This window comes from Lonchura striata, chromosome 8, assembly GCF_046129695.1.
Source record: "Lonchura striata isolate bLonStr1 chromosome 8, bLonStr1.mat, whole genome shotgun sequence".
In the NCBI taxonomy this organism is placed as follows: domain Eukaryota; kingdom Metazoa; phylum Chordata; class Aves; order Passeriformes; family Estrildidae; genus Lonchura; species Lonchura striata.
In genome coordinates, this window is record NC_134610.1 from 38,666,121 (window position 1) to 38,688,462 (window position 22,342).

At 43.8% G+C, this 22,342-nt stretch overlaps 2 protein-coding genes across 2 annotated transcripts in view; both read right to left on the reverse strand.

The window, feature by feature from the left end:
• Positions 1-15,930, reverse strand: part of UBE2F (ubiquitin conjugating enzyme E2 F (putative)) — a 54,888-nt gene extending 38,958 nt beyond the window's left edge. The window contains exons 1-4 of the mRNA XM_021536107.3: positions 15,805-15,930; positions 13,466-13,599; positions 4,816-4,845; positions 3,842-3,907 (exon numbers count right to left, since the gene is read on the reverse strand). Coding sequence (XP_021391782.1) covers positions 3,842-3,907; positions 4,816-4,845; positions 13,466-13,583 — 214 coding nt within the window. The 5' untranslated portion in view covers positions 13,584-13,599; positions 15,805-15,930. The remainder of the gene's footprint in view (positions 1-3,841; positions 3,908-4,815; positions 4,846-13,465; positions 13,600-15,804) is intronic.
• A 2,828-nt stretch (positions 15,931-18,758) lies between these two features.
• LOC110473502 (interferon lambda-3-like) lies at positions 18,759-19,949 on the reverse strand. The gene is made up of 5 exons (XM_077785231.1): positions 19,791-19,949; positions 19,461-19,523; positions 19,166-19,315; positions 18,990-19,061; positions 18,759-18,907 (listed from the first exon to the last, which is right to left on the reverse strand). The coding sequence occupies exons 1-5, from the start codon at positions 19,947-19,949 to the stop codon at positions 18,785-18,787; spliced, it is 567 nt and encodes a 188-aa protein (XP_077641357.1). The 3' UTR covers positions 18,759-18,784.
• Between the last annotated feature and the right edge of the window lie 2,393 nt (positions 19,950-22,342).

The following is a 22,342-nucleotide window of genomic DNA, read 5'->3' on the forward strand; positions in this document are numbered from 1 at the left end:
AAAAAAAGCAGGAGAAAAGCATTTTTCTCTTTTGTTTTTAAATATACAGAGGTAAAAATCAGTAAAGCAAGTCATTAGTGAAGAACAGGAAGTAAGAGGTGAGTTACCCTGATACCCTTTGGTGAAACTGTTCCCTGTCAAATGTGCAACACACTCAGAGCAAGACACTGTTCCAGAAAGGAGTCATTGGGAAAATGGTCTAATATCTCCCAGGAGCTCTAACACCACATTTATCCAACAGAACACAGCTGACTGCATTTTATCCACCATCTAGCACTATGATACATTTTAACCAAGTGTCAGGAATTATCACTTTTCCAAGTACAAAAGTTATTTTCCTTGGCTTAATTTCACTAGTTCCTTGATTTGCTGGACTTGGAGCAAAGCATGCAGCAGCTCTTCACATTCCACCCCTGCTAAAATTAAATAAATGCCTGCTGATGGATGTATCCACGTGTGTTTTATGTCAAAGAAAATCCCCAGATTTCATGAACACTCACTGCAATGGTTGTCCAACAGAAACACTCAAGAACTTTCAGATTAAGTCTTCCTCCAAGACAATTCAATATTCATCACTGCCTCACATTACAACTCATTTTATATTTTGGTTTTACCTTGTCACCAATCACTAATCAAAAACCACACTGGGTAATCTAAACCACACTGTCTCTGCTATCAAATAAGCAAGGACATGTTTACACAATTAGGAGGGCAAGACATCTTTCCTCCCCTCTTTTATACAATTCTGCCTCTGTGTTCCTAAAGCAACAATAAAGCTACTCATTACCAGTCACTCAAATATATATTAAAAATTCTGGAGAGCCTCGGTACCCAGCCAGAATTCTTGCACTGCATTAACAAGATAATTCACAATGAAGTCATCTTTCAGCATCTCAAGTAAATAGGTTCTCAGACTGGGAGAGAAATCCTCAATTTTTTAGGCTTGGAAAAGTGGTGGGAAAAAAAGTTGTGGCAGAGTTAACAGTGAGGAAAGAGCTATAAATAAACCCATCAAATCGAACAGCTTTAACACATAACTTAGGAAGTTGGCCACAGAGACACTTGCTAAAAAGGGAAGATGTCTGAGCCACAATTTTCCTCCTACTGTCTAAATTTATGTCTTCAAGCTGTATTAGCAGAGCAAGCATCCCTCCCACTTCAGTCTCAAGTTTCATTACCAACAACCTGACTAATCTTAGCTTGTGTTTGTAAGGTGTTTTAATGCCTGAAAGTGCTCTGGAAAACAACCAAATTACTTCCTCACTTTAGAAGAAAATGCAAGATAATTAGGACAGGCCACAAAGGATGCACTTTGCATAGCTGCTCCCTGAATCAGCCACGCTCACCAATATTTGTGGGCATTTCACCAGAAAACAGGGCCTTTATTAATCCCCCTAGAGTGGCACTCAAATATCCACACCAACCCCAGACTTGTCCAATAGCCTGGGAACTGCAGGGAAATTGCATTTACTCTTCTGGGTTTCTGCACATAAGCTACCTAAAGTCACCTCCTTTCTTTTTTCTCCAGGTCATTACCATGTTTGAATCCTCAGCTTCCAATTTTGTGCTCCAAATATCAGTGCAGCAAGCCTGGATTCTAAGCATCCATCTCCTTATTTTCCTTCAATTTTAATCCAATATGATATTGGTGCAAAAATAAGAACAGAGGCACACAAGGGTATTTTTCAAAGGCAGAAGTTTCAGATGACAAAAGGGAAGAGAAGCTTCAGACAGCAGAGAAAACCAGCAACATCTGCCTTGGGAACATGGAGTTTATCCACTGCAGCAGAAAAATCCAAGTGCTGCTAAATATCCACTGATGGTGCACTGCAGAAAACTGGAGCATACAGAGATTGGAATTTCTTCAATTATATGAAGCAGTCACCCTCATCAAGATTTTCTACAACATCATTTTAAATTAAAAACTTCCTGTCAGGATAATTTTGTGACATTACATATGGGCTGAGAAAGGTTTTTGTGAGAGGAGCTGAGCAAAGGACCTGAAAGGATTTCTCATTGGTGGTCAAGTTAATTTTCTTATTCAAATTAGTCTTTCTGTGAAAGCCTAAGGAAGCTTCTTTACTGTCCTTTCAAGAGCAGCCACGTTCAAAATGACTGCATAGAACGAAGTCAAGATTCATGCAACATTGTTCAGAAAATACAGAAAGAGTTGGCTCAAGCCTGCTTGAGACATAGAACTCCTATGACAACCATTCTGCTGCCTCAAGGAAAACTAAGATTTAGCATACACTAGAGAAAACTTCAGTACTGAATAGAGGCAGAAAACTACAAAGATTTTCTTGGTCTGTGCTGTGTTCTGCCTTTACAGTGCTAAACTATGGCTGATCACAAGATTCTACACCTGAATTATGCACAGCTGAAAATAGATGTTTACTTGGGTCAGGCTGCAACTGCAGAGACTTCAGCTGTGCAGCTATATTTAGAGTAACAAAATGTTAATTAAGATCATTGGCAAGATCATTGGCAGAAAACCCATGCTCTGCATTCAACAGCTGGTTTCTGCCTACAGCATCCTGCTGCACAGCAGAGAGCAGACAAAATACTTCCTGGGATTTAGACACCTTGGAGTTAGGACAGCTTTTTCACACATCGCTCATTTGCATAGTGATGCTCCTGTAAAGTCAACTCCTTTCCAAAATAAAATAAAGCAGCATCCTGTAAAGTGAAGGACATTTGGTGCAAGCAGAATTAACACCCACCAAGTAAACGTGAGCACAACTCCTACAGAGAATGACAGGGGTGAAGTTTTAGATTAGCTCTTGCATTTATTTTTAATTACACTGACAAGGCAGCCTCACTCATTTTTCCATCACAAAAGGGAGTCACATGAATGGACATGTTAACAGAGACCACCCAAAATTTCTGCTGGAGGAAGGGCCAGTTGGTTTGGGCTAACGAACAGCAACAGTGACACCTAGTGCTGCTCTGGATTACAGAAACATCCCAGGCACTCCATTAAGTGCACACCGCTGCTTCTCCAGGTCAACACCAGGGTGACTGACACACCTCACCCAAATTCTGCTGTCAGAAAGCATCTACAGAAAATGGGCACCTAGCAGAATGAGCAGGCAGAGGGACACTGATCCAGCACACCTAACTCAAATCACTCAGTGCACTGCACACAGCAATGTTCTCATTTGAGCAGCTGCAGTCTCAAACACAAGTGCATGTGAAGTTTATTTAAACTTCCATGCAAATTCATCAATAAAGCACACCATTCTGTTCTAAAATGCACAGAAGACACTAATTTCAGGTGGTTATTAAGAAACTTACATGGAAATGATAATTTATGGAAATGCTTTTATTGACCAGCCTGCCAGCAAGAGCTTCACAGGATACTCAAGTTGTGTTAATAATAAAAAATCTGATTTCACATATATTTGAGCAGTCAAAGACTCAGACATTCCTTCTTGTTGGGGAACTGCAGGCACACCTGGGTTTGAAGTTTTCCAGCTGTGTTACACTGGTAACCTCTCTCTACACCTCTGCAGAACCAAGCTATCAGTGCAGGGGAACACACAACCTAACAGGGATGTGATGCAAAAATAAACCAAGGTGGTTTGAAGTTGCTGAGAGGAAAAAAGTTCTCAAAGTAAATAAAAAAGATCTGAGTATTTCCTCACCCTACTCATTTTTTGAAGGCCTTTTTATTGGAATCTGGTTGTCAAAACTCAGCACAGTTTCTCCACCTCTGTAATGAAATAATCACTACTACAGCCAGACTTTCTTTGACTTGATGCTTTATTGGAATTCCTCTTGGAATTACATTTCCTAAACACCAACACACAGAAAAAAAAAGGAACATGTTGAAAAAAATTACCTGGGGTTACAGTTAGCTGAAAGTAATGGAGCTTGTTTGGGTCAGGAAAGTTCACTTTACATGTACCTGTGAAGCAGAATAATAATTTACATGAGAAATGAGTTCTCCACTGTTGTCTGGCATGAGGAGACAAGTCTATCATGGTTATTTTATCACCCATACTATGCAGTCTTTAGCTTCTTAACGCATCAAGCTGGCTGCTCCTTTTCTGTAGCCAAGGAGCTAAATGGTATCATCGTTATAAATCCTATTTGCCTGAAAAAACCTACCTAGAACTGTACACAAACCCTAGTAAAGCATTCACATTGTAGTAACTGAAAGTACACACTCTGGTATTTGTTACCCTCTAACAGAACCTACACTGAAAAAAGTTTACCTACAATTACTCTGTGTAAAATATCTTTAAAGAAGGCTTATATCTCAAGTAAGATTCCAGGTCCAAAATAGCCTTTTTTTTTTTTTTTTTTTTTTTTTTTTTTTTTTTTGAGAATATGCATTTCTTAAAAAAAATTAGTTTTCAAGAGTATTTTCACTATCAAGTTACATCTGGAATTGAAAAAACTGCAGGTTGACTTCATGTTTCCTGAGAGCTGAGCTATTTGCTCTGCCCCTAAATCAGAATCGCCTGTTTTGAAAATGAGAGAATAAAGAAAAAACAGGAGTGAGACACTAATTGGACCCTTGTCCAAGGAACCTTTTGGGCATTTTATGAATGTTTTGCTGCCACTGCCCACCAATCAAAAACTGGAGGCAAATTATCAATTCTCCTTCCTTCCAAAGGACACTAATGAGTCCAGTTCTCCACAGCCCCACAAGAGGAAGCAACAGAGAAAATCTGTTCAAGGCAGTGTGGTGGAGATTTACACAGCTTTCCCTGAGTTAACAAATACCATCAGCATTCATACTTCAGTCAAAATGTTCACTTCAATGTTCCTTCCCCCTTTAAAATGCATACTATTAAATGTTATACTCACAAGGTAAATTAGCCTCAAGGTCTGCAACCTCTGTTGAAAAAAAAAAAGAAACAAAACCATTATTTATGCAAGTTTAAAGCCCTTCTTCAAGTCCAAATTGGCAGATCTAATTTAAACCACCCCGTAAATCCAATTTTACTTAAAAATATAATTAATCTGCAGTGGAAGTTTACCTTGAAATTTCTCTTTAAGCCATTCAATTCATTACTAAAAATGCTCATCTGCCCTACAGACATGGCAAATGCATCCTGCTTTGATAGGGAGTTCAGCTCTGCCAAGACTGGAGCACCAAGGCTGCTACCACACAGAGCACTGGCATTTCCAAAGCACAGGTTTTGCTACTGATATGCACTCCTATTCAATTAAAGTCTCCTTTCATTTATTTCCTGAGCTTAAAATTCATAAAAGAAAGGAAGTATCCTGATTCTATTCCACAGCCCCCAGGAAATGAAGTGTATTCCTAAGCCTGCCAAGTCACTTTCCCTGGAGAAACCCTGGTTTTGTGTATTTTATTGAAGTCTTACTTTCAATTTCTTATGAACAAGATGCACCAGCGTATCTCCCCCTTTATTTCTAAAGTCCTAATAAATAAAATGGAATATATTTTTGGCTTTTCCTGTGGTCTTATTTTCCATTTCTAACTTTGCTTGCAGGCCTCCACAGACACAGCCCATTTATTTGGGCTGACAACATGCTAGATTTTATTTCCCACTCTCAAAAAACACATATGTGAAGAAAACTGTCATTCACAATTCCTGGCACTGAACCCAAACCGATCTCATCACAACTCCCACTAACTCTCCAGACCTGCTCCTGCCATCCATGCTTACCAAACCTGCCATTTCTCTGCAGTGGGAATGTCTCCCACTTATTTGACTCCCATCTCCCTTGTGCTTGGCACACCCTGCATCTGCAGCCTACTATACCAAGAGAAGAAAACACCAAAACAGAAGCATTGTGCTTCCCACTTACCTAAAATATTCACAACTTCACTCTTTTAAAATCTCACACTTGCAGCCAGAGCTGATTTAACCAAAGCCATGCACTGAAAGACAACACTGGAGCCATACTTTTGCTAAAGCACTGTCTTTATATAGCACACACACAAAAATGTAATTTCAGCTGTAATCAAGGACTTTATTTCAATTTTCCCTTCCTGGTTGATAAAAAAAGATGTGACAACCAACCCCTGAAGTCTGGAGCTATGAAAACTTTTCCTAAGATCATTCCCTCACTCCTTTCTTTAAATTCACCAGCCTTTCACAGTGGGAGGCACATCAACCTTCACTACAGTGCAAAGTTTAGGACCTGGTTCAATTATTTTAAGGTGTGACTGCTTTTCTTTATTGCCTTCTGTCCTTGTGTGATGTTCACCTTAATGAATCCTTCATGCCCTTTCCTGATCCCAAAAAGGGAGGCATTTAAGGCATGCTCAGTCCCAGCAAGGGCTGAGCTGAGCAGTTCTGCCTCCTGCAAGGCTCAGTAGAGAGTTTAAAATCATCAGAGATCCTTTGAAGGGGGGAAATGCCCTGTAATGTGTTCACACTCCTGTGTTTCTCTCTGTCCTGGCACAAGAATGAGTGTTTTTTCTCATGAAAACATGAAAACAAAATGCTCGCACCCAGCAGAAGGGAGCAGTGTGCTCCTTCCCTGAAGGTATGCAAACAGGTGGGAATGCTGTGCTAATAAGCCCACACAAAAGTTCTGGAAACAAAGGCAAATGAACCAAAATTGAGGTTTCAAATGAACTCTACAACAAACCACTGAAACTAAGAATGAAACAACTTCATGAAAACAAAGCAGACAAATATCTGCTTCAATAATTTAAATGTTTAAAGCAATATCAAGTAAGGCAGCAGATGTTACTATTAATTGTGCCATGTGAACAAACACTAGTGATTCACCAATTAACAAGCACATTTAACAGGCCAAAGCTCAGTGTTTGAGTGTTTTCCAAATTCTGTGTCTCTCTGGACATTAGAACCATTTCTGTATGTTGCTATTCAGAAAGCAAACATTTTGACCAGAGCATTCAAACTCCATTGACATTCTGATGTTTTAACTCACACATTTTCTGCACAAATCAATACCTCTGGCATGAGCATTCTCTGCCAGAAAATGCCCCTTGTGCAGCCTGTCAACTCATTGAACAGATCTGTAAATGAGCAAAGCATGGAAGTGACAGAGCTCCAATGCACTGAACTACCAAGAGTCCTAAAGTTGCACTAAATTAAAGAACAAACTTTCTTCTAACCTATTTCCTAGTTACAATACCTTACATTTATCAACCTATTAACTTTTACCCCACAATACTACTATTACTTCTAACACTAATCACCTATATTTTTTCTCATGTAGTCCTACAATACATCTCTCACAATTCTAATTCTCTAAAATATAGTCTTTCTACAAGCCCATCTTTTAAAACTTGTTAAAACTTATTTCTAGCTCAGTCTCTCTCAATAATGTCATCTTTATTCCATAACCTCCCTAAGTCAACACACCTTATCTCAGTGTTTACATACAAATATACAAGACTGTACAAACTTGATAGAAAGTTTTAAAAAGTCTTTACAAATCCATTTCCCACACAAATTTAGAAGTTTTTCTGAGCTCCTCTTTCAAGAAATTATTGTCACTACAGCTAAACAGTGAAGAAAATTCAGTCTGAGTATTTTCCATGGTCATTTCATGGAGAATCTGCATCTGTGTCTCAATTCACACCATAAAGATGAGGAGACAACCAGAAAACTCAAGTGGCAGAAAACTCCAAATAGTCCATCCGGTGTTCCCAAAGCCTGGTGTGATCTGCTGCAGGAGCAGCCCAAGTGGACATGAGTTTGCACAGACCTGCTCTTTACCCAGAACACACCTGCTTGAACAGTTCCAAATGCTGCTTTAAACCATAAAAAGGCAAGGCTTAAACCCAACACAAACACTGCCAGAGTTGAATGCAAATGAATTGTGTCTCAGCTCTTCTCTCTTCTACACAGTTCCTGAGCTGCTTCTAAGCCTAACACAAGCAACCAGAGTTATTTATAAATGATTTCACAAACAATAACTCTCCCTACCCATGACAGTTCTCCAGACAGAAATAGGAACACTCCTGCTGTGTGTACAAGGTTTATGAATGTTCAACGCACACACCACAGCCCCGCTGCTCTGCTGCCTCACTTCCCCAAGCCAGAATTTAGCAGCCCATCGTTTACTAAGTCTCCCACAAAAATCAGACTCTATGCTTGATTTTGGAGCTGGAGTTTGGTTTTAAGTACACCAAATAAAAAACATTATTTCCTCAAGTGAGCAGTCTCATCCACAGCAGCATTACTTCTCTGGTTTTGTTCAAAAAAGCCCCCTCTCCTGTTTAGGTCCCTCTTCAATTTACTTCTTTAAGACTTCCAGAGATGAAGATTAAATACTTTGACATTAATAAAAATTCCATTTTCTAAGTATTAATTCTAATACTCTATTAATTCTGGAAATGCTGTTTGCCTCCTAATTCTTATCCATCTATCTTTATAGCATTCCCTACTTAGTTCCTCTGAACTGTACACACCAGTATAAGGAAAAAAAGTATTTTCTCCCCTCTCAACTTTCCTCACCTGTTTTTGTGAGGAGGGATATTACTATTTTTGAAGGCTTGAAGAAAGCAAATAAATGGTTTCTCTAATTTTTAGTTACAATGGATATTCACCTCGTTTTCATCATCAGTTTCCCCCTTCCACTCTATCAGGCTTAAACAGAGGCACACAAAATATTTTCTGGTTACATAAATCTGGTGGTAAAAGCTACAGATATTGAAGATAACCAAAGAATAAACCCTGTTAACTCATTTTCACGTATATCAAGTTATTTCAAGTTGCCGTAATCAAACTAAGCAGTAGTAGTAATATAAAAGTGAATGATGACGTTTCTGTGCACTACCAAAAATGCAGTGTAAGGGACAACCTTTGTGATCCATGAGCTGCTAATGCCATCCAGGATGCTCTCTATCTTCAATTCCATTTAGCACTCACCTTCATTGTGTAATAGTAATCTTAAGCACTACCTTGGTTTGTCCTCAGCCCTTTTTAAATTTCAGAAGGATTTGCCTTTCAAGTTCAGCACTACATGCTTGCTACAAGGAGCAGTCATGTGGCCCCTGCTCCCAGCTTAATGAAGTTCCCCTTAGAGATGAACAGAACATTAAAAATTGCCTCTGCAGCACAGAACAAAATGAAAGCTGCTGAAGCAATTGCACTGCTTGCTCTATTTTAATTTGGATCCTAAGTTTACAGAATTAGGGCCTTACTCTCCAACTGAGCCTAGACAGAAATGCAGTGAAAACAGATGTACAGATGAGTCACACAGACTTTTGAACAAAGCTGTGCTTTACTAGACCCTCTCTACAGCTGGAAGAGAATATCCAAATGACTCAGAATTACTTCCCTAGATATAAAACTTCAGTGATAGAGAGATTTCCATTCATAATACGTCCATAAAATAGCCCAAGTGTCCAGAGACATAACTGATATCTTAATCTGTGACAATGCTGGATACAAGCAGTCAAAGGAACAACTTAATCAAAAACTAACAAAGAGCAGCAGTGTTTTAAGAGCAGCTTTTCTCCAAAAGTGGAACAAATCCTGTTTAACATGCATCCATCAATAAAGTCAAGGTCAGTGCCTGACACCACTATTTCAAACACCAACTGAGATGTTTCTTCACACCCACAGTGCAAATGGATATAATACCTAAATTAGCACTTATTTTTCCTACTTTCAAGCAGCATGCATTTGGCCTATGCCAAGTCTTCAAATGTTTGTAAGCATCACCTACACTTGTCAGTGGCTGGGGCCATGGTCATCACCTCAATCGAAACAGAATTGATCTACTGACCAGGTAGAGGACACAACACAACTGAGGGCTGCAGGGCTATCAGTGTAACAACACATCCTTGAGAGATCCTGCACTGGACTCCCTATCAGCACAAACAAGGCTGTCTGCAATTTATCTCCAGAAAAACAACCGTCTGTATCTGGACAATACCCTTAGCAAAGCTGGCAGACATCCATCTGCACGATTTATTAGATGATCCCCCATTTACTGTGGAGCAGGGATAGAACACTCTGGGCCTTTTCTCATCTCCTCCTCCTCCCCTTCTGAAGGCCAGGATTTATCTTCTTTTATGCAAGAGAAATTATTTTCTTACTTGTTGCCAAGACACTGACCTGATGGAGCCCTTCCCCTGTTCTGCCACTGTCACCTGTTTCTAACTCCAGCCAAAACACACATCAGTGACAACTTCTACTTACAGCTACTCTTCCAGGCTCCCATGGGCTTTGGGATCCAGTACAACAGCCTAAATTCAAATTACAGTTCCACAAACAAGCAATGAAAGCACTGGTGCTGATCCAGCTGCAGCAGCATCCCTACTGTGTGCACACCTTTAGCAGGCAGCTCTGCACTCCTGTCCAAACTCATCCTGCAATCTTTACATGACCTAGAAACACCATCAGTATCAGGAGTTCACCTCCATTCAGGCTCACCACATCATATGTGCTGCTGCAGCTCATCTACCTGAAAGTATTGAAGCAAATTCTAGAAACTTTTGTACACAAATGGTCTACATTTAACTTAAGCAGCTTAAAACAGAACACCCCCAACAAGTCTTTCCCACTACTTTCTCCTCTCACTTTCAGCAGTTACACTGGAATGATCTGCTTGTCCTGTCAGCTCCCATTTCACCCAGAAATCACCCTCAGCACACTGACAGCTGCTCCCACAGCTCTTTTGGGAGAGTATCATGATTGTGCTGCTGCGTCCTCTCCCCCAGCCTCTGGCCTGCTCTGCAATTTCAGCAATTCCTATCAGGCCCTGGCCTTTGCACAAGAGCTGTGGTGAAGCATTCCTCAACTGTACCAGGAAGTCCTGCAGCCTGGACAAGGTGGGAGATGGGAATAGGAATAATCAGTCACTCCCTGATGGCTTTGGAACATTCCTTGGCTGAAGTGTAGCCTGAGTGAAATGGTACCGTTCTCACTTGAATTTCAGTAATCAGAAAAAAAAAAAAAATGCAGTAATCCCCAAAAAGGAATAAACAGGACTATTTCATTGATTCTGTGGGGGAATTTTTAATATGTCTTCCCATGTATACATACAAATCCATACATGTATGTGTTACCTTTGCACATTTGTGTGTGTATATATACATACATACATATATATATATATAGGTATATATATATATTTTGTGTGTGCATGATTTAAACACACTATAAAACAGCATATATCTTATTATCTTGAATCTATATTATGTTTATAGCTGATTAATAATTAATGCTTTTATGATTAAGTTCTGCTGCATCTTTTACACATAACTGTTGAGTCCAAGCCTGAGACTGGGTCCAACTGCACTGAGACTCCTCCCTGAGTTTAGAAAGGAAGGGATTTCACTCTGAACCTCCTGACTCAACCAAGAGTTTCCTTTACCTTTTACCCTTTCCTCTTTTCATTCCAGCCTCTGCATATATCACTCTAAATTGACTCTTATTTTCCTTTACATGTATTATCCATGCAGTAAGCAGTAGTGTAAACCCTGCCAACAACCTCTGTTGTGCTTTTGCAAATTTATATTAAGGCACATTTTCACCAATGCCTTTGATGGTGACTCTTTAAGTGACCCACACCACTCATTTCACAGCAGGGATGCAACTTCCATGCACAATCAGATCAGGATCCAGCACTCAATGCTTGTCAGAGCCATGTGAGCACTGACCTGCTTTCAACATTTGTCAGTCTGGGACTGTTCAATATTTAGCTTGAACTTACCGAGTTTAAATACTTAGCTTCACTTAGCTGGTTTGCTATCACAGCCACAGCAATTACAATGTGAATACTAACTTTCTGCAATTACATTCTCTTCCTCTCCTGCAGACTTGGGTATCGTTTTGAAAAACATGATTGCTCTAAGGGTAGAGTAAAATTTCTCTGGCACCTCACATGAAGGGTATTTATTTCACAATGCTATCTCCCCCTCAAGTCTATACCTGTAGGTTAGGGAAAATCTCAGATTATATATATTTAGTAATTTGGCTTTGTAGCTTAGCCTGGTTAAAGAGCTTATTTCTTCTGCCTGAATCATTCCCCCTCAGAACTGAAGTTAAATGAGGATTTCCAAACCCGAAGTGTAAGAGTGATCAAAATCATGATTTAAAGCACGTAAAACTTCCCTGTCCTTAAAACAATACAGGGAGAAAATTGTGGCTACAACATTCCCACAGTCCAGCTGAGGCACTTCCCAGTGCACTGAGGCAGCAGCATTTGCAGTGACACCTTGCTCCAGATATCTGCCAGAACTTACCCTAAGTTGGAAAAAGCCATATGCACTGCTAGTTAGGTAATATCAGTCAGGCAATTACAGCCGTGTCAGCCTCAAATCATTCTGAAACAAGGACAGGAAATGTGGATTTCCTCTGACTGGCATGAATCCCAACAGTGGCAGCTTACACACCAGCAGCAGAGTATTTGCTACAGATCATTTTCAGCAGAAACTTCAACCTAAACAACACATTCCTTTGCCACTAATATTCAACTATTACCAGAGGGAGTGAACCTGACTTCAAATCCATAGTAACTGCAAACATCTATGGATTTTTAAATATTATATTGTCTATGCTAAAAAAAAAAAAAAAAAAAGAAGTGCAGGAAAGAGCTGTCCCTGATTTAACAATAAAATAGTTTAATTATTGTCTCTTTAACTACCCCATTTACCCACAACTGCCAAGCAGTAGTTTTGGGGCTTATTTCCCACCAGCTGGTAAAAATCTACAGCATCCTTCCTAAAACACACAACACTGCAATACAATCACTGGTTTATTATTCACAACTTCACATTTAACTTATAGTGACTCCAGGCCTAGAAAAATCTCCCTCTGCACCGCTTTTTAAAATATTTTTAAAGTGTGCTACCTATGACCTGTGCCATTAAAAGCACCAAAACACTGCTGTGACTTTCAGGACGTTTTTGCCTGTGACAGGCAGTTACGGTTTTGCTCAAAAACCACCTTCATATTAAGGGAAATAAAATTCTGTTGACATTCTCCTCTTCTACATTCAATGCCACTTATGTGGCAATGTTTTATCACGTTTTAATTGATGATGGACTAGTTTTCAACAGAATAAGGAGGACATTTGTTTTTAGTTTCATTATTCAATAAATGTAAGTGTTCTATTGTCATCACAAGGCATCCCCAGTCAGGTTATAATTGACATAGACTCCATGTATTTTAGAAGGCTAATAATAGTTTTCTTTATAAAGAAACCCATTGCTTTTTTATACCTTGGTTCACGACAGATAGACCTAATTGGTCCTTCAATTAAAACACCATCACCATTGGCTAATTAAGAAACCACCCTTTGGCAAACAAATCTCCCTAACATATTCAACATGTTCACAATACCAGGTGCAGCAAGTACAGCTAAGAACTTTTCTCACTCTCTTCTCTGATCTTCTCACAGCCTTTCCCAGAACAATGCCTGGGAAAGTTGCTGCTCTCTGTGACCAGAGACCTGCTGCCACATCCTACAAGACATCTGAAAAATACCTGTGGAAACTCACAAACACACCCAAAAGCAGTAAATCCCAACAAATTTCAAGATACTCTTTCACCTTTAACGAGTAACTTGTCCCGGACAGACACCCTGCGCGTGGAGTCAGACGCTGGGTTGGACGCACGGGGGCCTCTGACGCCATCATCCCGCTTCAGCTTGCTTGCCAGAGTTAGCATTACTGCTGCTTCCCACCTGGAACACAACAGAGGGCAGGACAGTCACCAGAAACCAGGGCGAGGAGGAAAACAGCTCAGGGTGGTTGTGATGGCTTAACTTTTGGCTTTTGTATTTTCCAGTCTGTGCTGATTTAGTGTGTAACTCTGAGTTGCATATTAAGTGCTAGCAAGTTCTCTTCACAGGGTAGGCAGACAGGACAATCCTCTTCCAGCTTGTCCAAGGACAACTGTTACAAGCTCCAGGCCCAAAAGGTATAAACAATTGTGAATTGAAGAGAGCAAAACAAGGAGGATGAACTTCACAACCTAAAGCTGTAATTGGACAATGAACTCCAATATGCAAATAGAGCAGAACTTATAAAAGTGAAGAGACCCTGTGATCAATTGTCCATTTTGTGTCCATTTTGGTTCCTCTTGGGTATAGCCCTAGCTGGGCTCTTGTGCTGCCCAAGGTGGATCCATTGAGGAAATCCTTTTAATAAATCCCTGCTTTATTTTTTAGCTCTGTCGAGCCTCTGTTCTAGGTCAGCCTCCACAAGGCACCAGCTGAATAAGGAGTGAAGGACCTTACCAAGGCAGAGGTGCTGCACAAGGCAACAGCGAGGTCGTGAAAGGTGGGGATGGCCCTCAGCACCTGAAGAATGAGCTTGTTTGGGCTGGGGATACTGAGGGAGGCACAGTGCATCAGGCCAAGAGGAAATTTAATTTTCTGGAGAGAGGTCAGGATTACATCAGTGTTTACAACCCCATTCACTGCCTGACACTGCTCCTCTGAAAGACCAGCTGTGAAAACACCCCCTACTCTCCTGCACACCTCCCAGGACAACATTCACAGCTGCCTTTTGGCTGGCCAAAAGAAAAAAATAAATTAAAAGGAGAAAGGGGAGGGATTCCTGGAACAACACTCTAACTAGGAAGTGAGCTTTGAGACAGCTCCCAGGGCACAGGAAAGGAATTGAGGCTGCAAACAGTGCAAACACCTACACAGCTGCACAACGCTAAAAAACCCAACACACGGAGACCAAGTAACTGAAATGAAGAGACACTTCTGCTGTGCCAGCCATCCACTCTAGAAAATAATCACACTGATAAATTAATTACAGTAAAAGGTGCTCAGAATGCCAAAGCCATGAAGCCAGAACATCCAATCTGTCATGGCTTCGTATGTTTTCAAGCTACTCCCAGCTGAAGGCAACTGCTCCTTCTTGAATATTTTGGCTAAAACCAACAAGGTACTGACAGAACCCAAACCCTTCAGGCTCCCCAACAGCTAAAATGGTAGGGAAACTGCTTATATTTTAAGTCATATAAATTAATTCAACCAAATAAACGGGAGAAAAATGCAAAAAGCCAGGGTATAGTCTTTACTTAGAGACTGAGAAGAGCTTAACAGAAAAGCGAGCAACAAAGCTTAAAAAAAGAAATAATGTATTTCACAACAGTCCCTAACAGCAGGAAACTCCAGTGAGATCTACATGAAGGTCAAGCTCCCTGACGCTGACAAGGGATGTGAAGCCGACCGCTTCAAGATGTATGTTTAAAAACAAAAGTACAGTTCAGGCTAAGTGTGAAATCCAGCTGGCTCAACCGAAACAAACTGTAAGTTTCACCCCGGAGGGAGAAAGAATAAGCAGAACAAAAAGCTTCATTTTTCCCCTGGAGAAGGAAGAAACAACAGCCGCTAAAAAAAAAAAAAAAAAAAAAAAAAAAAAAAGGGGGGGGAGCAGGATGCTGAAAAGTAATGAATGCGGCCATAAATTAAGCAAAAGAAAAAAAAATACCTGTAAGCTGCAGACCAGCTGTCCCCTCAAAAATACTCTCATCTTTTAGGCGCTCATTTTAGATAAACTCAAAATCGATGGACATTAAATGCCTAAATACCTTCACAACTTATCTCAAACAACCAGGCAACCCAAGAGGAGCAGGCTGGAAAACAAATTATTCGCTTCGGCTGCATCCCAAATTCTAATGAAACACAGCGAGAAAGTACTCTCAAATCACAGGTAAAGCTTTACCGCGGAGGCACAGGAGGAAGGGAGAGGTGCTGTGCTTATTTCTGAGGAAGGCAGCGAGAGGCCGGGGAATTCTGCAGCTCCCCCGGGAGCCAGGGCAGCTCCTCCGCCGGGCACGGGGAGCCCGCCGGGAGCCGAGGCCTGGCGGGCCGGCAGATGTGGGGCCAGCGGGAGCGGCCAGGCCCGAGCCAGGGGCAGCCCGCACGTACCTGAGCGCGGCGTCAGGGCCCGGCAGCCGCGGCCAACACCATCCCCGGCGCCGGCCCGGGGCAGCGGCGGCGGCGGCGCCTTCCTCCTCTTCCTCCTCCTCCCACAGCGCAGATCTCGCGAGAGCCTGGGCGGGGCCGGGGGCGCCCCCGCCGCGATCTCGCGAGAGTTTGTGGCGGCGGCGGGGCGGCCGTTAGCCGCCGGGAGGGCGGCGCCATGTTGGGGCTGCCGCGGGGGGTCCCTCAGGCGGCGCCGCCATCTTGGGGCAGTGCCTGAGGGGAGCTGGTGTTGTGGAGTTATCTGTGCCCGGGCTGATTCTATCACCTGTTGTAAACACAAGCACAGGTTTATGGTTAGGGAAGACCTCTGAGATCACACCTTTGACGGATCCTCACCGTGTCACCCAGACCGCGGCACTGCACCTCGTTCCTCTTTAAGGAACAAGTGGTTCCTTAAACACCTCCAGGGATGGCGATCCCACCGCCTTCCTGGCCATTTCCAATAAATTGCATTCTTTTTCCTGTGCCCTCACACTGCTGTGGAAAGGGGACAACATAAATTACACCGTGTCAATGGGAAATAGGAACACACCGAGAGGGAAAAAAACCAGCAATTTTCAGGATGATTTCAGGAGCAAAGCTTAGCCAGGCTGCAGCGTTTGCCCTGGTGCCTGCTGAAATTAATCGACTATTTGTACATTCCAGCAGCAGATGAGTGGAAGAACTAGTGAATCAGATGGAACAGTCAATCAATGTGTCAGTAATGTCAATATGCAATAGTCAGTTGTAAGAAACACGACTCATTATTTAATTTTATAAAAGTTTATTAAGGGATAAAATCCAGCACTGGGGTGTTTGGCTATTTGCCAAATAAAAAATAAAAAAACAAAAACAAAAACAAATTAAATTTTAAACCATGGTCTCTATATACTGTTACATTACAGGGATTACATGCATATTCATAAGATTTTATACATATTCAAACATTCTTTTGAGTTCAGATGTTCTTTTGCTTGGTTTTAACCTTTGACTTGTCTTCATGCTATCTTGTAGATTAATCTAATATATTTTATTTCTTCTTGTGGTTCCATCCTGTTGTATTTTCACTCCCTGATAATAGGGGTTAATAAATTCTTCTCTTTTTTTCGGTGCTCTGCTTTCTGTTTCCATTATCTTGTCTTTAAGATAAGATAGTCCCTAATATGGGAAATCACTTAATTGTTTTACACCATTTTCTGATTTGGTTACATGAAGAAGCATTTTAACATTTCACAGTCTATTATGCTACAGTCTAAGATAATATATATTACACTGCTATTTATAAAAGCTATATGGTGCATACATAAATGGACAGATTATACTATATGTAAAGCAATAATTACAAATTGTACTATATCAGGAATTTTGTGATCAATAATAATTTGCAAAAGCTAATACATAAAGGCAAAGCCAATAACTATATTTGTTATCTATAACATCAGTCAAATAGAAATATCAATCATATAGAAGGACAAGTCCACCAGATAGAATATGTGTAAAAAATTACTGTAAGAGTGCATTTAGTAATGGAGAGTGAATAGTTGGGTATTGTAATTAGACTGCCCAAAAACTTCATAAATTTTCACAGTTCTGTTAAATCATCTGTAAAACAGGTGCATAAATTTAAGTTCTTCCATTTGGTAGCGTTCACTAAGTAAGGGAACCAAAACTTAGCCATGAAAGCAGCACCCAGGTGAGGTGTGGTAGGGCAGAGCTGGAGACCTGACACAAGGGAATTTTGGCAGCCAGCTACTGAAATACCCCCTGAATCCTGAACATTCACTGCAGCGATACCAGTGCCCCTTCCCCAAAAATAAACTGCAACCGAGCTCACTGAAATCCGCTTACACCAGCACAGAACTGCTGCTTAGAGCCCTTTCTTCCCTCCTTAGGCTTTTCCTTCCAGATCCAGGTGTCCTTTGGATAAGACAGCACGGCGGCTTTGGACAGAAATGTCCTAGAAACATCCTCCTCCCACAGCTGCTGGCTGTACGGAGGTCCCAGAGAGAGATTTCTCGCAAGCTTCAGAAGCGAGGGGTGAAATCGGGAGCAGGGCCAGGAGGTGGCTCCCAAAGGAGCTGTTGGTGGCATCTGCTCCCGAGCTCACGGAGCAAAGCCTTCCTGCAGCCCGGCGTTTCGGGGGAAGGAGCAGCCGATCCCGGGGGCCATGGGGCATTCCAGACACGCCTTCGGGGCTCTCCCCGCCCTTGGGAGGTGTTGGCCCAAGGGCGTTTCCCTCTGGTTGGATTTTCATTGCCCCGGGCGCTGCTCCTGGCATTGCACGGCAGCACACGGGCAGCGCCTGGGGCGCGGCCGAGCGACAGAAGCTATTAAAGCTCTCCAAGAAACCCAACATCCAGGCTTTTTTCCTCTCCCCGCCCCCAGATTAAACGCGAAGAGGTTCCTTTTGGGCAATATCCTTGTGCGGGCGACACCTGTGCTGCGGTATTGCAGAAAAGCATGCTAAAAGCACGTAGTGGCAGCTTATCTGCTTATGGCAGATCAGTTAACTAATTCAGTTTCCGTATTAAATAGCACAAAAGAAAATAATTTATACAGGCAAGTATGCAGAATGTACTCTTTAATAAATAGCAGGTAAAAAAATAGATTTCCTTAAAAACACTTTCAGAACAAGAAAAACAAAGGTACCTTATAAATACACAATATTCGCATTTTTTTCGGGAAGGGCATTACTTCGCCTTATCCCAAGCCAATAATTTAAAAGACCGTAAAAAAAACAAAAAAAAAAAAAAAAAGAAAAAAGAAAAAAAATATTTCCTCAGCTCGCGTAAGTGAGAAGGAGGGTTAAATAGGTGATTAAATATAGGTTAAATAGGCAGTAACAGCGCAGCGCAATGGTTTTTCCCGGTTCTCGGGGCGTCCCCGGGGGCGGTGCCGCGGGCCGGGGACTGCGGGCAGTTCAGCACTTCAGAGCTTCGGCACTTCAGCAGTTCACTCCAGCTCGGCAGCACTTGTCCTGGAGGGCAGCGCAGCGCAGGTTGTCCAGCACCTGCAGGACGTGCAGGATGGTGGTGGCCCTGAGGCACGCCGTGCTCTCGGGGCTCTCCTGCGGGGGGAGACGGGCTGGGTCAGCTCTGCAGCGGGGCTCGGGCGCTGACACCCCAAAAGCCTGCAGAATCCCCACTTACTGCTCGCATGGCCGCCTGCAGCTTGTGCAGCCAGTGCCTCAGCCTGCCCGAGGGCTGGTGCGAAGGATCCACCTGCAAGGAGAGCGGCGGGGTGAGGGGGGCACCGCGGGGAGGCGCGGGCAGGGCGCGGGGAGGCGCGGGGAGGCGCGGGGAGGCGCGGGCAGGGCGCGGGAGGCACTCACGCAGCCCCGCACGTCCTCCTGGGCGTGTCTGAAGAAGTCCAGGGGCCGCCGGCGCGCCTCGGCAAAGCTGGGGGCAGCGGGGAGCTCCAGCATGGCAGTGGTGAGGTTCAGCTCGGCCGCCACCAGCACCACTCGGTCGGACATCTGTGGGTGGGAGTGTCCTGGTTAGGGACCCGAAGCAGCAGGGCTGGAGGGTGGGGGGCTCGGAGACCTGCCCGGGGGTGCGGGTGGGTGGAACCGGCGGACAGGAGAGGTGTGCCCCCTTTTTACAGCATCACCTCACTCTTACCGGCAGGTCTACTGCGTTCCATTTCCGGTGGAAGAGCCTGGTGTTGCATTTGTGGTTCTTCACCTGCAGGCATAAACCAAGAGACAAACTGAAAAACTCTCATCGTGACTTCTGGCTATATTGAACAACCCCGGCCAGCCTTGAGGGCTCTGAAACCAGGATGAAATGTGGCCCAGCATCCTTCATGTCCCCAAATACCCTTGGAAAACATCTTCCTCATCCCCAAACTGCTGCAGAAAACATGCACCTTGTCACTCAGCTCTTGAATTCAGCATCCCCTCTGCCTTGCCCCCTCCCAGCCCACAACCCCCTGTTGCCAGCAGTACTCACAAATGGTCTCATCTTGTCCGCAGCCTGCTGCTCCTCCTGTACAATGTTCTGGTACTTGGACAGCCTGCAGTCCTTACTCAGGGTGTGATGGGGAAAGGCAGCCCTCAGGCTGACCCCCAGCACCAGCACGAGCAGTGGGGTGAGGCTGGGGTGCAACATTTCGGCAAGGAAAGGTTGACAGTCGGCGATAGGGTACGATGGGGTGAGGAGGCTGTGGTGCAAGATGCCAGAGAGGATGAACTGGAGAACTCCGAGCAGGATTCACTAAATTTCAGATGCAGAGGTGCCTGACAGGTGCTACAGGTGGCTTGTTCAGATGTGGAGATGCTGGGCTGGTGGCTGTCCCAGAGATCTGCTTTGCCTTGCTTGCTGTAGCTGCCTTGCTGCTCCATCTCCAGCTTTTTATTCCTGCCTAGTGCTTTCATCTTCATAGGAAAACCCAGGCTGGTAGAGCTGGAAACAAGAAAATGAAAGTGGTGTAGGGAATCTCCCCTCCCCTCCGTTACCTGCCCTGCTGCCTCCGGCCCTGCTGCCTGCTCCGCCTCAGCCCAAGATGCCAAGGGATGCTGGGGCTGGGGGTGGCAAGTGGTGGGGTCACCAGCACGACCCAGCCCCACCCTGTTCTGAAAGCTGTGGGGGACACCTGAGGATAACAGGTTCACAGCCGACAGGAGGGTTCTGGTGCCTCCTGAGCAGCAGCAGGAGTTCTGGCCTCAGTTTCCTTGTGGGAAAGGACATGGTGGGTTGGGGCCATAAGCAGCAGCCAGGAGTGGGCACTACACAGTCCAGGCTGCAGGCATAAGCTTTTATGGCTGTGTCATCCTGAGGGACCAGGTTCACCACCAAAGCCAGGAAAAAGGTGAAAGCAGAAGCACTTCCACCTGAAGTTTTCCAGGTGCAACACAGTTGTGGAGGGAGATGAAGATGAGCAGGGCTGACACCCTACAAACCACTGGAGCTGGCTGGGGTTTCCTCCCTGTTCAGCCTGGAGACACAAACAGGGTGTATTGCCATCCCTCTGCTGACAGCTGGAACAGTACCTCTCAGCAAACTGTCCCTTCATCAAGGGAACCTCCTGTGGGTGGTCACTGTTGTGCTTTTAGTCTCACACGTTCACCAAGCATTAAATATAAAAAAATAGGGAAGTGCCTGGATTTGAGAAGCATGGACAGTAAGAAAGTAAAAGGCATAAATGGACTTTGCAACGCCTTGCATGGTGACCATGGAACACTCCGGGAGGACCCAATTTTAATGTTCATATTTGTAACTGAAGTGCTGATTTTGATGAGTCCAAGAAAAGAAGAAAAGTTCTTGTGGAAGCATGTGGAAAGGTACACCTGTGGGTGAGCAGAGTGGCAGGGATGTGGTCATGGAGGTGGGCTAGGACCTCTCAACATCATCCAGTCCAATCCTTGCTCTGGCAGGATCAGCTGGCATGGGCTGCCCAGGACAGTGACCAAAGATGGAGCAGACACTTCACCGTCTCTGTTTTTGTGTTTAGATGGACTTTTCCTGGTTCAGCTTGTGCTGTGCTGTCACACCACCATGAGCCCCTGAGCCTCCTCTCTCAGCCTTTCCTCATAGCAGAGATGTTCCTATCCATCATCTTCATGACCTTGATTGGACTCCTCCAGTCCATGCCATGTATCTCTCCCACGGAGGAGCCCAAAACTGGACCCAGCACTTCAGGAGTGGCCTCACCAGTGCTGAGGAAAGGGGAGGAATCACCTTCCTCAGCCTTTTGGAAACACTCCTCCCAGTGCAGCCCTGGATACCATTCACCTTCTTTCCCACCAGGACACTTTCCTGGCTCATGTTCAATTAATGAAGAGGTCAAGCAGGACCAGCTGTTGACTCACAGGGTCCATCCAACCCTTCTTGAGCCCTTTTCCTGCTCCAGCAGCATCCCAGAGGGCTCAGATCTTTCCTGGAAAACCTTAGTAGAGATGAAGAATGGGAGGGGGCAGTGGATTGGACAGTGGTTCATTCAATTTTGTCCAAACTCTATGCAGACACAACTTAGAGAAGAACCAGGACAGCAAAACGTGGTGCTAAAGCAAAGCCCCAGAGCATGTTTGGCACAGGTTTTCCAGTCATGGATGTGGCCACTGGACCAGGCTCCCATGACAGCCTCCCTCACAGCAGCCTGAGCCTGGTGTGGGCTGGGGTCCCTTGTCTGCCTTTTTGGTGAACAGGACAATTGCTCTGTCTTTCCTTTTTCTCCCATTAAAGAAACCACAGGAGATTAATTTTTATTCAACACAACAAAGTTCATGATCGATCAATATAACTGTGAAATACAAGTCCAAACCAGCATAAATAAGACCACTTCTGTCATCCAAACAGGCACAACTCAGCTGGAATAGAGGGCACTTTAGCAGAAAATCCCAGTGAGAGAGGAGTGATCCACCACCAACCACAGTCCCACACCACCGATCCCTGCCGAGACACTTTCGGGTCACCCATCGGGTCACAGAGCAGCATCACATCTTCGTGGGACAGCTTTGGCTCCTGTTTCCCATGGCTGTGGCTTTTCTCTCCCAGGTGTCATT

What these genes read in the sequence shown, in the direction of transcription:
- LOC110473502 (XM_077785231.1), bottom strand. Translation starts at nt 19,949, where the DNA reads ATGTTGCACCCCAGCCTCACCCCACTGCTCGTGCTGGTGCTGGGGGTC. An exon ending in GGAACGCAGTAGACCTGCCG is followed by an intron (nt 19,316 to 19,460) that starts GTAAGAGTGAGG and finishes TCCCACCCACAG; the next exon opens with ATGTCCGACCGAGTGGTGCT. An exon ending in ACGTGCGGGGCTGCGTGAGT is followed by an intron (nt 19,062 to 19,165) that starts GCCTCCCGCGCC and finishes CTCTCCTTGCAG; the next exon opens with GTGGATCCTTCGCACCAGCC.